The sequence below is a fragment of the Poeciliopsis prolifica genome, unplaced genomic scaffold, assembly GCF_027474105.1.
Source record: "Poeciliopsis prolifica strain line A6 unplaced genomic scaffold, Auburn_PproV2 SCAFFOLD005, whole genome shotgun sequence".
Classification (NCBI taxonomy): domain Eukaryota; kingdom Metazoa; phylum Chordata; class Actinopteri; order Cyprinodontiformes; family Poeciliidae; genus Poeciliopsis; species Poeciliopsis prolifica.
In genome coordinates, this window is record NW_026562380.1 from 17,282,392 (window position 1) to 17,296,055 (window position 13,664).

General features: G+C 40.4%; 1 protein-coding gene across 5 annotated transcripts in view; it reads right to left on the bottom strand.

Annotated features, from left to right (window-relative positions):
* kcnq5a (potassium voltage-gated channel, KQT-like subfamily, member 5a) overlaps positions 1-13,664 on the bottom strand; it is a 94,136-nt gene that overhangs the window by 13,683 nt on the left and 66,789 nt on the right. For 3 of the 5 annotated variants that reach the window (XM_055029845.1, XM_055029844.1, XM_055029842.1), the window contains exons 6-10: positions 11,047-11,157; positions 10,849-10,944; positions 7,334-7,428; positions 5,851-5,877; positions 2,146-2,199 (exon numbers count right to left, since the gene is read on the bottom strand). In XM_055029845.1, the coding sequence (XP_054885820.1) occupies positions 2,146-2,199; positions 5,851-5,877; positions 7,334-7,428; positions 10,849-10,944; positions 11,047-11,157 (383 nt within the window). The remainder of the gene's footprint in view (positions 1-2,145; positions 2,200-5,850; positions 5,878-7,333; positions 7,429-10,848; positions 10,945-11,046; positions 11,158-13,664) is intronic. The other 2 variants (XM_055029846.1, XM_055029843.1) reach the window with 1 other exon arrangement.

A 13,664-nucleotide genomic window follows, 5' to 3' on the forward strand; every position in this document is an offset into this window, starting at 1 on the left:
TCAACCTCTCCGTCTCCTGTGAGTTTTACTGGCTCATAAATCTGAACAGAAATTAGAATATCAATCACCACAAAACTACGTGGTTTTTTTTTTTGCTAGATTCTTCTTTTACAAAAAAAGATGTTCTCCTCTCCAATAACTAAGGAATGAAAACAAGACAGGCAGCAGTAAAGCAGGAAGCATGCAGGAAGAATGTTGAGTCGACTGCCGTGACATCCCTGACCGACTAAAGGGTCAGGGATGTCACACATTATTATATCACTACACAGTCCGGCTCCAGGAATTGCTTCATTTGATGTTTTTGTTGTCTAGACGAGAACAGCTGATCATTTACTAAACTGTCACAGCTGCGTTAAAATGCCCAGAGGAGATCTTCGGCTGACGCTGAGCTGCAGTGGTTCATGCAAGGATTAGGAGGAAATTCACGAGATTTCCAGCTTGTGGACAATGCTTTACAGTATTGAATGAATTCTCACTTCTTGTATGTTGCTGTTCATGTAATACTTAAAATTACATGAACGTAATTTGACAGGCATTTGACCACTTTTTGAAGGCCTTTCAAATTGTTCTCGTCCAAGAAAGCCTGTGTGCACATTCACAGCGGTCTCTCTCGGTCAAGGAGAATCAGACATTAGGTTTGGTTTCATGTTGAGTTTTATGTAAGGATTAGTTAGGAACTTGTGCAGGAGTTGAACTGACTTACTGCTAAACAGACATGACCAGTCTGGGTGAGGATACAGTGTGTGTGTGGAGACAGATGCTGACCCTGCAAGTTAGAGACGGATTCCTACGCACTTCCTTTTCAAAATTTTTTTTTTAAACTCAAATTTTTATGGTAAAAATATGAGTTTAAAAGCTCTTGACGATCACCTCCAAATGGTTATCCAATGGGTCCACAACAGCCAATGGGTTAAACAAAAGTATTGAGGGCAAAAAATTCACTTTGAATTTATGACAAATATGTCTGGGATTGAAGGAGGGAAGAAAGGAAGGAAAGAAAAGCAAATAAATAAATAAAACATTATTTATTTAGTTTGAGCTGTTGGAAAGCTTCATCTAGGATCAGCATAGATATACTCCAACTCAGAGGAGGCCGGTACAGCGAGTATAACACAGGAGAGTTTCAATTTAAAGTTAATTTTTAAATTAACTTGAAATGGGCTGAGTTTATGTCCTCTGTTTTCTATTTCCAGACCGGAAAACAAATATGTGTGCGAGCGCAACCGAGACAACAAGGAGAGGTCTGCTGTGAAACCTACAGGTGCAATCTGAGCTGTTAACGAAACTGACGGTGCAGCCGATTGGTCAGTGAGTTACCGTGGCGCCCAAACACAAGTAAACTCAGATGCTATGCTGACCAAAGAGTTGATTTCTGAGCTCCGGGGGATTTTACAGATACGGCTGCTACTCCTAACAGGTCTGTGGCACGTCAAAACAAAAACCCAACTTCATGGATCACTTCAAAACAAGAGCCCGTCCCTTAGGTCTGTGTTAGGTTGTTGATTAATTGCTTCCCTAATCCTTAAAAGACACAACTGTCAAAATACAAAATATCTTTGGTAGATGGGTTTTGGGCCCGACATAAAGACACATTTGCTGCGTGCCCAGGTAGAAGCAACACTCTGAAAGACTGTCAAAAAGTCCTGGGCATCGCCGCGTTAAGACCTCCGTTAAATGATTACAGGAAGCTTTGGCTCTGAAAAAGAGAAGCATGTGAGAGCTTCAGCACAATGCTGTAAATGACATGAAATGCACTTATTGATGAAAGAAATTATATAAATATATAAAATAAAGGGGAATTTAGAGTTTGACTTTGAAACTTTGGTCAGATTATTGGGGTAAAATAAGCCTTTGAAGTATCAAATTATAAAAAGATAATGACAAGCATTATTCTGGTTCTGGCGTAATTCCCCTTTAAATTGTTACTTGCAACCAAGGTCTCGTTTGCATTCAGCAGGCAGCAGGCAGAAGTGGCCGTCTCAGACAAAATCTTTATTCATTTATTTATTTTTTATCATAAAAGGGACAAAGGGGATTTGTATGAGGAAGGGTTTTTTTTTTTTCTCTCTCTTTCATGCTATTAGTCAGTCATACGCATGAGGTTCTGGGCTTGGGCCAGGCCAGAGAAAATGCCACTGTAAGTACCTCCTATATTTCCGAGAACACTTTCTGAAGAGTCCCCCATTAGTTAGACCCTTACTAAAGGAGAGAGAGAGAGAGAATAGGAAAGGAAGGGGGAAAGAGGAAGAGGAATTGAGCTGAACCAGGTCAGAGACTTTGCTTTCAGGACTCACACACACTCAACACTCACCGAAGGGCAGAGGACACGTTTCAAAGGGGGAAAGCTAAACGGGTAGCGGCATACCCACCTGAGCTCAAGAACCTCTCAAGTTGGGATGAAACACATGGATGGAGTATTTTCCTGACACTGAATCTATTTTCTCACCCAAAGGTTTAGGATCATTTTTCTTTCATGTCACAGGATGGCTCAGAATGATCCGAATTTCAGAGAAACTCTTTCAAATTAAAGGGAGGGCGAACGGAGCTGAAGACCTGGCTACAGTCAAGAATCCTGCATCCACAATTACACCTGGAGCTAACTTGGAATGGCTTGATCAAAGTCCAAAGGTCATGAGACGTCCTCCAAAAGAGATGCAGCTACAATCAGGCGAAGTTGGGTTAGCAAAATGCTGACTCGGGGAGGCTGAATAGAAATCCGACACAGCACATTTCTTTATTAGTAAAACAATCTTAAAAACCATCCATCTCACTAATTTGACTCCTCCGTGACGTACTCCTTTTGCGTCGGTCTGTCGCATTAACATTCCAATGAAATAAATCAACGTTTGGGATTGTGTCGTGACAGAACATGGAAAAAGAAAGAAAATAAAAATGTAAAAAAATCAAGGAGTACGGATACTTTTGGAAGGCACTGCGGTTTGAACAAATTTCTCACCATTTGTCTGTCAAACAAAGGGCTGAAGAATGTGTTGTGTTCATGTTCAGTTTGGCCGGTTTTAGATTAAATGTGACATGTTTGATAGCCTTGTTTGCTTAGCTTGGATTGAAAGCTGCTATCCGAGCCACGCTGCCAAACAAAAAGCTCCAAAACTTCAGGACTTTGACATAACAAACCAGATCGTCCGCTGTAGCTTTAAGCATTTACAGATAGCATCCAGATTGAAAGCAACCAAAGAGGCAAGTTAATTTCACGAATTGTTTATTGGTCAGTGTTTTTATTTTCTTGATTTTCCACATCATAGGGGCTGAATTAAACTTAAGTGCGCCACAAAAGGCAAGCGAGCTCAACATACCCCACCTGTCTACGCTCATAACCCAAAGAGTAAACTCCGTTATCCTTCATCTCACGCTGCCAAAATACAACTCACTTACACACAGCTTGATATCCGCTGCAGCACTTTGCGGTGCGCCGAGCGTTTACAACTGCTGGTGTTTACAAGTCTGCTAAACGAACATCACAGGCCGTTTACCACGGCACCTACCGCTGTCGAGCTGCCGAGAGTCGACAGTCTGTAAAACCGCTAATAACGCCAAGGCTTTACGTATTCCCTCGGTAAAACAGGGCAGCGTGGAGAAAAGAAAAGAGTGTCATAAAAGTGCGGGTAATTATGATTTAACAAGTGCAAATTGGACTTGGCTGTGGCAGAAAGTTTCGAACAAAGGAAAACATAATTATGTTAAGTCGTTGAGGCAGAAGGATTTCTGGGGAATAGCTGTTGTGGAAGCGACAAAGCCTAATTAAGTCCTACTTTGTTGAAGAATGAGACGTATGTTTGTTTGTGCGTTTGGCAGAGAGCGCAAACGGATTCTTTTTGACTTACATAGGAGTGTGGCGGTTTCCAGTTTAAATGCATATGAAGCTGCTGGCTCAACATGAGCCCTCCAAATGTTGACAAAGAGACGCTGCTCTGTAAAAACTATACTAGCGTAATTAAACTCACAAATCTTTTTCTGTTTTTTTGTAAACTCCTCTTGTTCTTGAATCCCCTTTATTACGATTCCCTCCCCCTGTCTTCAGCTTTAGTCAGTCGACGCTAGACTTTGTGTTTGATGAGTTATATAAATACCATCTCAATGGAAAAAGTGTGTAATGGTACAGACATGGTACAGACTTCTGTCTTTGAAGGCATGTGATAAAGAATAAGGGAGCGAACACATAAACACACGCACACACACACACACAGATTACGTCTTTCTATCTTCATAAGGACTTTGCATTGACTTCCATTTATTTCTACAGCCTAACCCTGACACTAACCCTAAGCATTACCAGCTCTAAACTCAGTTCATGCTTTAATCCTGAACCTGGTGCCTAACTCTAAACAACATGTCTTCTTTTGGGGCGGCGGGTTCTTGTAAAATATTTCTTGGATAAACAAATAGTACAGTGTACAAGATGAGAAATGCTCACACACTCGCGCATCAGGGACAACAATCAACCTTGTAGGGATGAAGGGTCAAGTCAGGGAAGAGAACAGGCGAGAAAGATTTAACTTGGAAAAGGTAAAGTTCAACATGAAAATTTTGTCACAGGATAGAAGCATACTACATCTTCACACAATATTGCTCTACAGCACCTTGCACTTTATCTGCAATATTGCAAGTGGCTCAAAATACTATTTTGTTTTTTTCTTGGTGTATGTTCAACAGTATGTAGTGGAATATATTGTATGTAGGAGCTGGACGGAGACAGAAACCAGCTTTACCATGCACAGAATTAAAAAGAGAGATCTTAACGTCTTTGATGAACCTTCATCAAAATAAACCTGCTTATTTGGGCTTTTTACTTTGTGTGTTCTAACACCACAGTGTGGCTTTTTCAAACTTTTTTTCCCCTCCCATTCATCGAAGCAACAGTATTATCTAACGTTGCACAGAGAAAACGCCTAATAACATAACTGGTTGATTTTATGTTTAAGTCAACCAGTTCAAGTGGAATCTTGAACATGGGATCATTCTGTGATTGGTGAACGCCCAACTACAACAACACTCTCCAGGTTGGAAGTTCTTCCTAACAAAAAACCCAAATTCAGCAGATTTTAATACCAGCGATGTGTGAGGAAGCTATTTTTCTCGTAGCGTGTCGAGAGATAACTGTGATTCATGGAGGCTGCAAGAGAGCAAGAGAGAGCCAGACTTTCAGCAAATAACAGGGATTCCTTGTATAACAGACTGAGCTTGTTGTGTGTTATCCGTGAGAGCGTTCAACTTGTCTGCCGCGGAATATGCTGGTTTCCTGAAATGTTAGCAGGAAATGTCAAAATTAGAGAAATTATCTTTATGTTTCTAAATCTGCCCCGTAATTCCAGCCACACTAAGATGTCAACTTGTGTCTTTTCTTTCAATAAGTAAAATGTTCTGTTCGTAACTTAGTGGTTGCTCACAATAGGAAACAAATAAAACATTTTAACATCTGTTTTTAGACTTTGTGTCACAGTTCTTGCAGTGAAATTAGAATAAGTCAATATCACAACTGTCAGGTTGATGTTGACTAGTAAATCTCTATTTATATCATTTTTTTCATTATTTTCCATTGATATTCTATGTAGCATGAATGTATCTGTTATAACACTTTGCTAACTTTCAAAATCAGCAAAGGTTCAAATGCTAATTTTCACAATAGCAAATGTCAACAGGCTAATAAATATATGTGAGTCATAGCATACACTTCAAAATGGGAGATGAACATGTCAACAAATACGCAAAGAGCCCAGAAAACCAGATGAAAGTGCATAAAAAATTACAACATGGCATCAGCACTAATCTGAGTTTTACTGCATGTTCACAGTCTGTGTGGTTTCATGCGTACGAACTGCGAGTCATACAAACCTGTAGGCAGTCTCGCCCTGCTCTTTCCTTCAGTGGTTAGTGGGACACAGAGGAGGAGACAAAGGGAGAGAAGTCAGTTTTCAAGCAGAATAAAATCGTATGGACATTTCCGTCAATGGTTAGGGAAGGCATCCAGCCAAATCAACTTCACAACCAGCTTTCATCAAAGCACATGCAAGTTGTCGCCATGCACAGAAAAGCTCAGCATCAGCTCAGAGAAAACCCACGAACCCTGTGACGGCCCCGCAATACTGTCATAGGGGTTGCCAGAGCAGGCCAGTAAGAATTTAAGGGAAGCACAACAACAAAAAAAAAAATTTATATTTATTTATTTTTACATCTTTTTCTATCATTTTTAATTTAATAATTTATTCTGGAGGATTTTATATTTGTCTCTTGATTGAAGATGAGTCTGTATGCCTTTCAATGACCTGAATATAATTCTCAGTGAGAGGCCAACATTTTTCAAGAAGGGGCCATGGGCCCCCTGATCCCATCCCTGTGGGGTGCCACTGCACAAACCACTGAAATGATTCATTATATAAGTTTTTTCTTGCTATGTATAATCTGTGTGTTTGTGAAACATTAAGCCAATCATTGACTGAGCATGTAAGTTCGATTAAACTCTGAATATCAGTGTGTTGCTACTTTGCAAATGTATTCACGCCTAAGGAATTTTTGCAGATTTTGCTTTGTTGCAAATAAATTCTAAGTTTTCATTGGGATCTTAAGTGATGCACCAAATTCAAAGAGCTGGTTGTTCACAGGAATTTGTATGAATGGATAAAATACAAAAAGTGTGGCACGTGTTCATGTCGAACAGTTTGCAGAGACACTTTTTGCTGCATTTTGTACTAAATTTGGATTCTGACATATTTTAATGCAGTGGTTCATTCTGGAAGAACCTCTTGACTGCTTCTCTGATATATTATCTTCTTTTAGTTTGTTGAAGACTTTCAGTGTTGTCATCCTTTGTCCATTTTCAGATGATGGTTTCAAACTTTGAGGCTTAAGAGAAATGCATGCCACACATTTCAGACTTTTAAAGCAAAATAAAAGCAGCGCACGTGAATCCTTCTACGTTTGTACAATGCACTAGTTTGTCTTGGTCTAAATAAATATATTTTGGAAAATCCTAGATTACCTAAATTCGTGGCCATCTTATTTAAAAAACACCTTTTAAAATAGGTGTTGACCGTTGAAATCAAAAGTATCAGCAGAAAACCTGATGCCCCAGCGGGTCTCTGATTAGCTTCAAAGTTAAAGGAATGTTGCAAGTTGTACATGCCAAGCAAAACAAGCCCGATTTAGGAGGAAAATGTTAAAAGATGCAGAAATGATTAGAACGGTTTTATAAACAAGCAGTCAACGGAGAGCAGAAACAACATCAGCAGACATCAGACATCAGTTGAGGAGCAGGAAACAATGGAAAGGGCGCTAAACAGCAGCGGCCATGTTTGTAAGTCTGTAAGTTGTTACCTACTTGGCGGGGCTGCAGGTATGCAACGCCTTCAAATGAGGCGTCCAGGTAGCAATAGAAACCGAGTTCTCATCAGCAGCATAACTACGCCAGACACACTACGTGCAAAGTCGACAGGATAAATAATCGTAAAAGAAACGATCAATGGAATGTGGGGAGGAAAATAAAAACGGGTGGGATTGCATAAGTTGGGAATGACATGAGAGAATAATGATGATGGGGAGGGGACAAAACGAGAGGGGGAAAAAAAAAAGAAAATCTGTTAGTTTTTTTTTTTTTGTTTGTTTTTTGGTAGTGCTGATGCAGTGTTGTGGGGTACTGGAGGGTAGGTGGGGCGGTGATGGTGGTGCTGGTGAAGGGGATACATGCCTGAGGGGGGGGAGCGCGCTTTGGTAGTGATGCCAAGTGGCTCTGAGGTAGGGACGAGCGCCGTCGGTGGAGTACAGACGCCAAGCTGCCTGAGTGGGGGCCAGGGGAGGGGTCAGAGATGGACAGGACACACACATTCATGTGGAACACACAGAAAAACACCACACATTAGGGCAAAAAAAACTCCCACAAACACAGTGAGGGGAAGGAACGGAAATTAATGCAAACATTTGACACAGAGGGATTGTAACCTGCTGGCAGCAAACGGGAGGTCCGAAACATTTAAGAAGTTTTCAAAACAAGGAGCTTCGCTGATTTGACAAGCCGAACAGAAACCGATCCCCTCGCCTCCTTCTTCTGCGCCGTCAGCATTTCAGAGTTTACGTTCGGTCAAATTTGAAGCCAATTGGAGCACAAACCAGATGCTGCAACAGCGGTGAGAGAAAATACTTCAGTGTGCACAGTTTGCTTTACAGAGTTACCATAAACTGATGATTTACCAATCAATTAGCCAGTGATTGAAATGAATCAATTTTCAGTAAAACCTACATTTCTTTTCCACATTTCATAACACGAGTCAGTTTTGAAAAATCCCACATACTTTCGCTCTACAACTGCAGATAAAACAGGATGCTCTCAGAAGACTTTGTTTTGAATTTATCAGCAGTTGAATGAACGTCTTTGATGCTTCTGTAAGCTTCACAGGAGCATCATGAATTTCATGATCAGCCTGCTGCAACGTTTCTTTCATGCAAACCTGCACTTATGTTCACACAAATGAGGTTTTAAGTTTTAATGGTAGAAAAACATGCAATTTCAAACATGTTCTTTCTGCACATGAATGTCTAAAGTTTGGGAAAATGTGCTATTGGCTGGTTTTGCTCACAGTAATTAGCACGGAATCAAACGGAAAAGCTCTCAGTTCTTGAAACTGCAGCAGGAAAACTCTCGTGTTGTTCTAAAGTTCCCACTATGAATTTTACTCAATGAAAAATATGTCTTTGCTAAGGTTAAACAAAGACAAAGCGATTCTGAAATTCATATTTTAAACAGTCTGGCATCCTCTTTTGTTAAGGATCAGCACAATTAAAGTCAGCAAGTGTAGATGGCTGATCTATTTAGTCTCTCAAGCCAGGTTATTACATTAACCCATTACACTCCACAATATGCAACGGTTAAAAGCTCGAAAGATGAAAACACCTCGCTGATATTGAGAATCATAAGCTTTGGGTTTACTTCCCTCAGGAACAACTTCCACACCAAAGACTGTTATTTTTAGCGCAGTCTGTTGCTTTTGAGGCGTGGTGTATTCGTTGACTGAAAAAGGATGGGATTTTTGAGTTTCCAGTTAAAGACTTATGTAATTTCTTGCATAAATCTTACAGATCTCATAAAGAAAATCAGCTGAAAAGAAAAGCATTTCCGCCAAAAACAAAAATAATCAAAGGCTACAATTTGTATCTGCTCCTTGAGGAAAATGTTTGACTCAACAGGCATAAATTTGAATAAGCTTCTGATGTAACACTTGCTGGTTTTGTAGAAATGAGCATAATCCTTCACCACGTTTAAATTGTTTTTTTTTTTGTTTGTTTGTTTTTCAAATCAAATTGAGATTTAACTTTTTACTTAAAGATCAGTTAACCTCCTTATTGGTGCCAAGTAAGGTTACAAGATTGGTGTCAACACATTTTTTGACAGGCGTGTTTGAAATTAACACTGGAGTCCTACCAAAGACGGAGCCAATTTGAAATGACGCTGGAGATTTTGCTCTGAAATTTTAAAGGAAGCAGAGGTGGCGCAGCAGCGGTTCGTTTTTAAGAATGGATCGACTGCTGCGCCCTGAAACCAGTGGTAATTTCCTGCCCTGCATGCAGACGACTGCGACAGCAACAACACAGAACCAACAGTTATTGAAAGGTGGGAGAGATGTGTGAAATGGTGGAGTGCACAGACACAGTCACATTGTCATCGGCACATTTAACGGCTTCCACGTTTCCTTCTGACGGGTACCTGTTGAAGAAAATATGAAGCGCTTAGCAAAACGTCAAGCAGCCGGACAGAGCTTGTAAGACAAACAAACAGCTGTCCAGTTTGGATGGAAATTAGTCAGTTATTCTTGTGGACCGTTTTGGTAAAGACATGTGAAAAATCTGAACATTGCCATAGTGCGATTTAATTACATGAAGTGCATTTATTCAGTGGGGGGAATACTGATAAATACTTGGATGTGTTTTTCTTTTCAAACTTTGGGAGGCACCTGGGATGTCCACTCAGGTTCCAGTGGTGGCCAACGCGGCCATGGCCCCCACCTCTAGCTCTGCCCCTGTTTCACTGGCTCTTTCAGTACGACAGTGATCCAAACCATAAGGCTAATACTTGTTTCCAGATTTGCAAACAAGTATTCTTGGTCTTGGATGCATGTTGTTATCCTTTGACGGTGCTGAGCATCGTGAACAACTGCACTGAAAAGAAAGGAACAGCTTAGCCGTTCAGATTTCCAGCAACTTTACCAGACAGATCGCTTCAAAAGCGAGGCAAACGTGCTCTACAAAAGAAAGGAGGAATGACAGGACATACAGATAATGTCAGACACACTAACAAAAATTCAGATGTAGAAAACAAACAAACACTGAAACAGAGAAAGGCTGCTGCTTTCTGCCGACACCCCACAGCCGATGCATTCCCCCCCCCCCATCGGAAAGCAATGCTCCTGTTTCTAACAATGAGTGACAGACAATGTAGGAGAGCGTCTGCCTGGGGGAATGATCGCCATGGAAACGGCTCATAAATCCCCGCATCGTTTCCCCGAGACACGACAGCGCGCCTCAGCCTCACGCTCCATACGACTGACGTGGATACGCTGACGTCCTGAAGAAGGCCAGAAGACATGGAGAGAGGCTCACAGAGAGCAAGCGCTTAATTAGACGCCGCTACGTTTCCCTGCAGTGGACGCGGCCGTCCCGACGTGAACAAACACAACACAAAGACAGAGAAAAGCCAAGGCAGTCGAAACAGACAAGTGGAGTTTTCCGGATGACACGAAAGAGAGACGTCTGTGTTTATGCCGGACCTCCAACGCTAAAAGAGCTGCTGGGAAGTGAAGAATCCGGTGGATGAGAAACGTCTTTGGTTACTGTGTGCATTCATACCTGGATGAGGCTGGCAGCTGGATTCCTTCTTTTTTCAAAGTGCTTCTGGCGATGCTGCTCCTGCACCTTCAGGGCAAAACCTGACCCCAGGATGCCCTGCCAGGCAAACATCCACACCACATCAACAGGAAATGTAAAAAAAAAAAAAAAAAGATATAAAAATGACAAAGCATTATCTCCTGAAGTTTGTTCACTCACAGCTGGCAGAGCAAAGAACGAGATCCCAAGCAGAGCAAAACCGGCTGACAGTAACCGGCCGGTCCAGGTTTGGGGCGTCTTGTCGCCATAGCCGATTGTTGTTAAGGTGATCTGAAAGGTCAAAGTTACATCGTCAGGTGTGTTTGCTCTGAAACACAGATTTCAAATTCGAAAAACTTGACAAAAATTGCAGAGAAACCCTTTTCCTCTGCATTCTTAGGGTTTATCTCTGTTCGTTTTATCAGGTCGTGACCTCAGCAGTTAGAGTTGCTATAAACATTATATTAAAAAAGATAGGCAAGAGAAACCCAAGTCAGTTTTGTAACAGTGACCACAGGAAAAAAATACTTATTGAAATGTCAGATGACATACAAAACTTCCAACTTAGTTTTGAATCTCTAAAGAAAGAGTTAAATTCTACTAGATATTTGTTCAGTCTGGTTAAAAGGTTGACTTTCATCTCAGTAGGATTCTGCCGTTTATTTAGTTACAGCATTGCGCAAAAACAAAAGAGCTTAATGTGGCAAAAAACATCAGTCCAAGAAAGAAATATGGACAGGGAACATATGGACAACATGACATTTATTTTAATCATTATTTTGTTTGCTCTCGCACTTGCAGTGAATATGCAAAAAAAAAAAAAAAAAAAAAAAAAATCCTGCCGTTTTTTCCAGGCACAACTTTGAATAAGGTGGCATTATGAAGAGGTCTGATTTCAAGCATGACCTCAGGGTACTGATCACAGCTTTTTCAAATAACACACACCAGGAGTCCCTGACAAAACCTTTTTCCCAGCACATTATTTGCATGATATGTGACAATTTTTAACAATCAGAGCCATTTTTGGGTGCTCAGCTATCTAAACGTCACCAAAGATGCTCATGTGGTTTCGCTGATCAAATTTTATGTCTGCTTAGAGTCTCTGCCTTGTTCGTCCTAACGATGTTTCCAGTGGGGAAGACGGTGGCGCTGCCAGGGCCCGTCTGTGTCATGTCACCCACTCTGCCTGCTGCTGCGCCTGCATAAACACACACCGCTCTGGATGGACTCCGGGTCAGTTCATTCCTTCACCAACTTGCAGCCCCTTTTCAAAGCCATGCATGGTCATTTCACCCCTAACCCAGTAAATAAAACATCTTACTATGTATTTAAACTACATTACATTAGTTTGGTTTTTATTTTATTTAGATCCTTTCATTAATTGCAAAGAAACATTGTCAAAGCATGATAAAATATGATATTACAATTAACTGAATTGTTTATTATGCTCTGAAAACTTTGAATTATACTTCGTTGCCCTTTATTTTATTTTTTCTGATTATTGTTTTTCAGAGTGGTGCAGTTGGGAGCACTGTTGCCTTCCAGCAAGAAAGTCCTGGGTTCGATTCCTGACCTGGAGTAACAAGTACATGTTATATATATATATATATATATATATATTATATATATATATATATATATATATATATATATATATATGAGGATGAACAGCTGCTGTCAGAAACTATAAAGTAAATACCTATTCCGAGAATTTCCTCAAACTGCTTTCTGTGAAATTACTTCCCTTCAGCTGTCGTATTGCACAGATTAACCTACATGAGAACTCTTTGAAAACGCTTTATTGAATTTTATAACCCATAGCTCAGAAGCATTTCAGAACCTCGCTCTATTAGAGATCGAATAGAGGATGTAGATGTTTTTAAAAACATGTTCCTACGCCATTAAGATTCATATTTGGAGCGACGCTCCATCAACGTGAAGGACAAGCATCCCCTCAGACATTAATGACATAAAGCTACTCCTGAACCCGTCTGCGCAGCAGCGCCGGCTCACGGTTTTCTCTTCTGATAGCTTTTGTGCCGACTCGTACATCTCTGAGGCTTTATGTGGCCAAACTTCAGTGTCGATGCCAGAAGCCTCTCAGGGCTACTTCACCTGGCAGCAGGACAAGATTGAATTTATTGATCGGCCCATTTCTTGTTTGTGTCTTGTCTGCTTCCGCGTTTTCAGAGGATATAGGAGGAAACAGTGCGGTGTGGCCAGCCAAGCGTGACTACAGACAAAAAAAAAAAAAGAAAAAGAAAGAAATACACCTTCGTGGTGGTTTCTGGATTTCTGGTGTTATAAGGGTCACAGTGGAAGTGAAAATGGAAATGTAGCACTGCTGTCAAAAAATGCAGCCCAGCATTACAGGATTGTTTTTTTCTTTTTTTTAAAGTGCCTCATTGTCTTTTAAACATTATATTAAAAAAGATAGGCAAGAGAAACCCAAGTCAGTTTTGTAATAATGCAGAGAATGCCTTCTGTGCATTTGAAGGCTCTAAGTTAAGTTTAAAAATTAATATGAGGATTTTAAAATTTCAATTTTAATTCTCATATTTGAAACTGAAAGTTTACATAATTCTGTTAAAATTATTTTTTTCCCCCTCTTACCAAAATACAATAAATAAAACTCAGATTTTCCTCCTTCAAGTCAGTTAGTAGTAATAAAAATAATTCATATTTGATCAATACCAGAATAGCCAGAAAAATCTGATTTTTCTGAGATTTGTTCTCACTTTCCTCAAATTTAGAAATGTACATGCACACCTTTGGTGAAAGAGACCTTTCACTTTGTT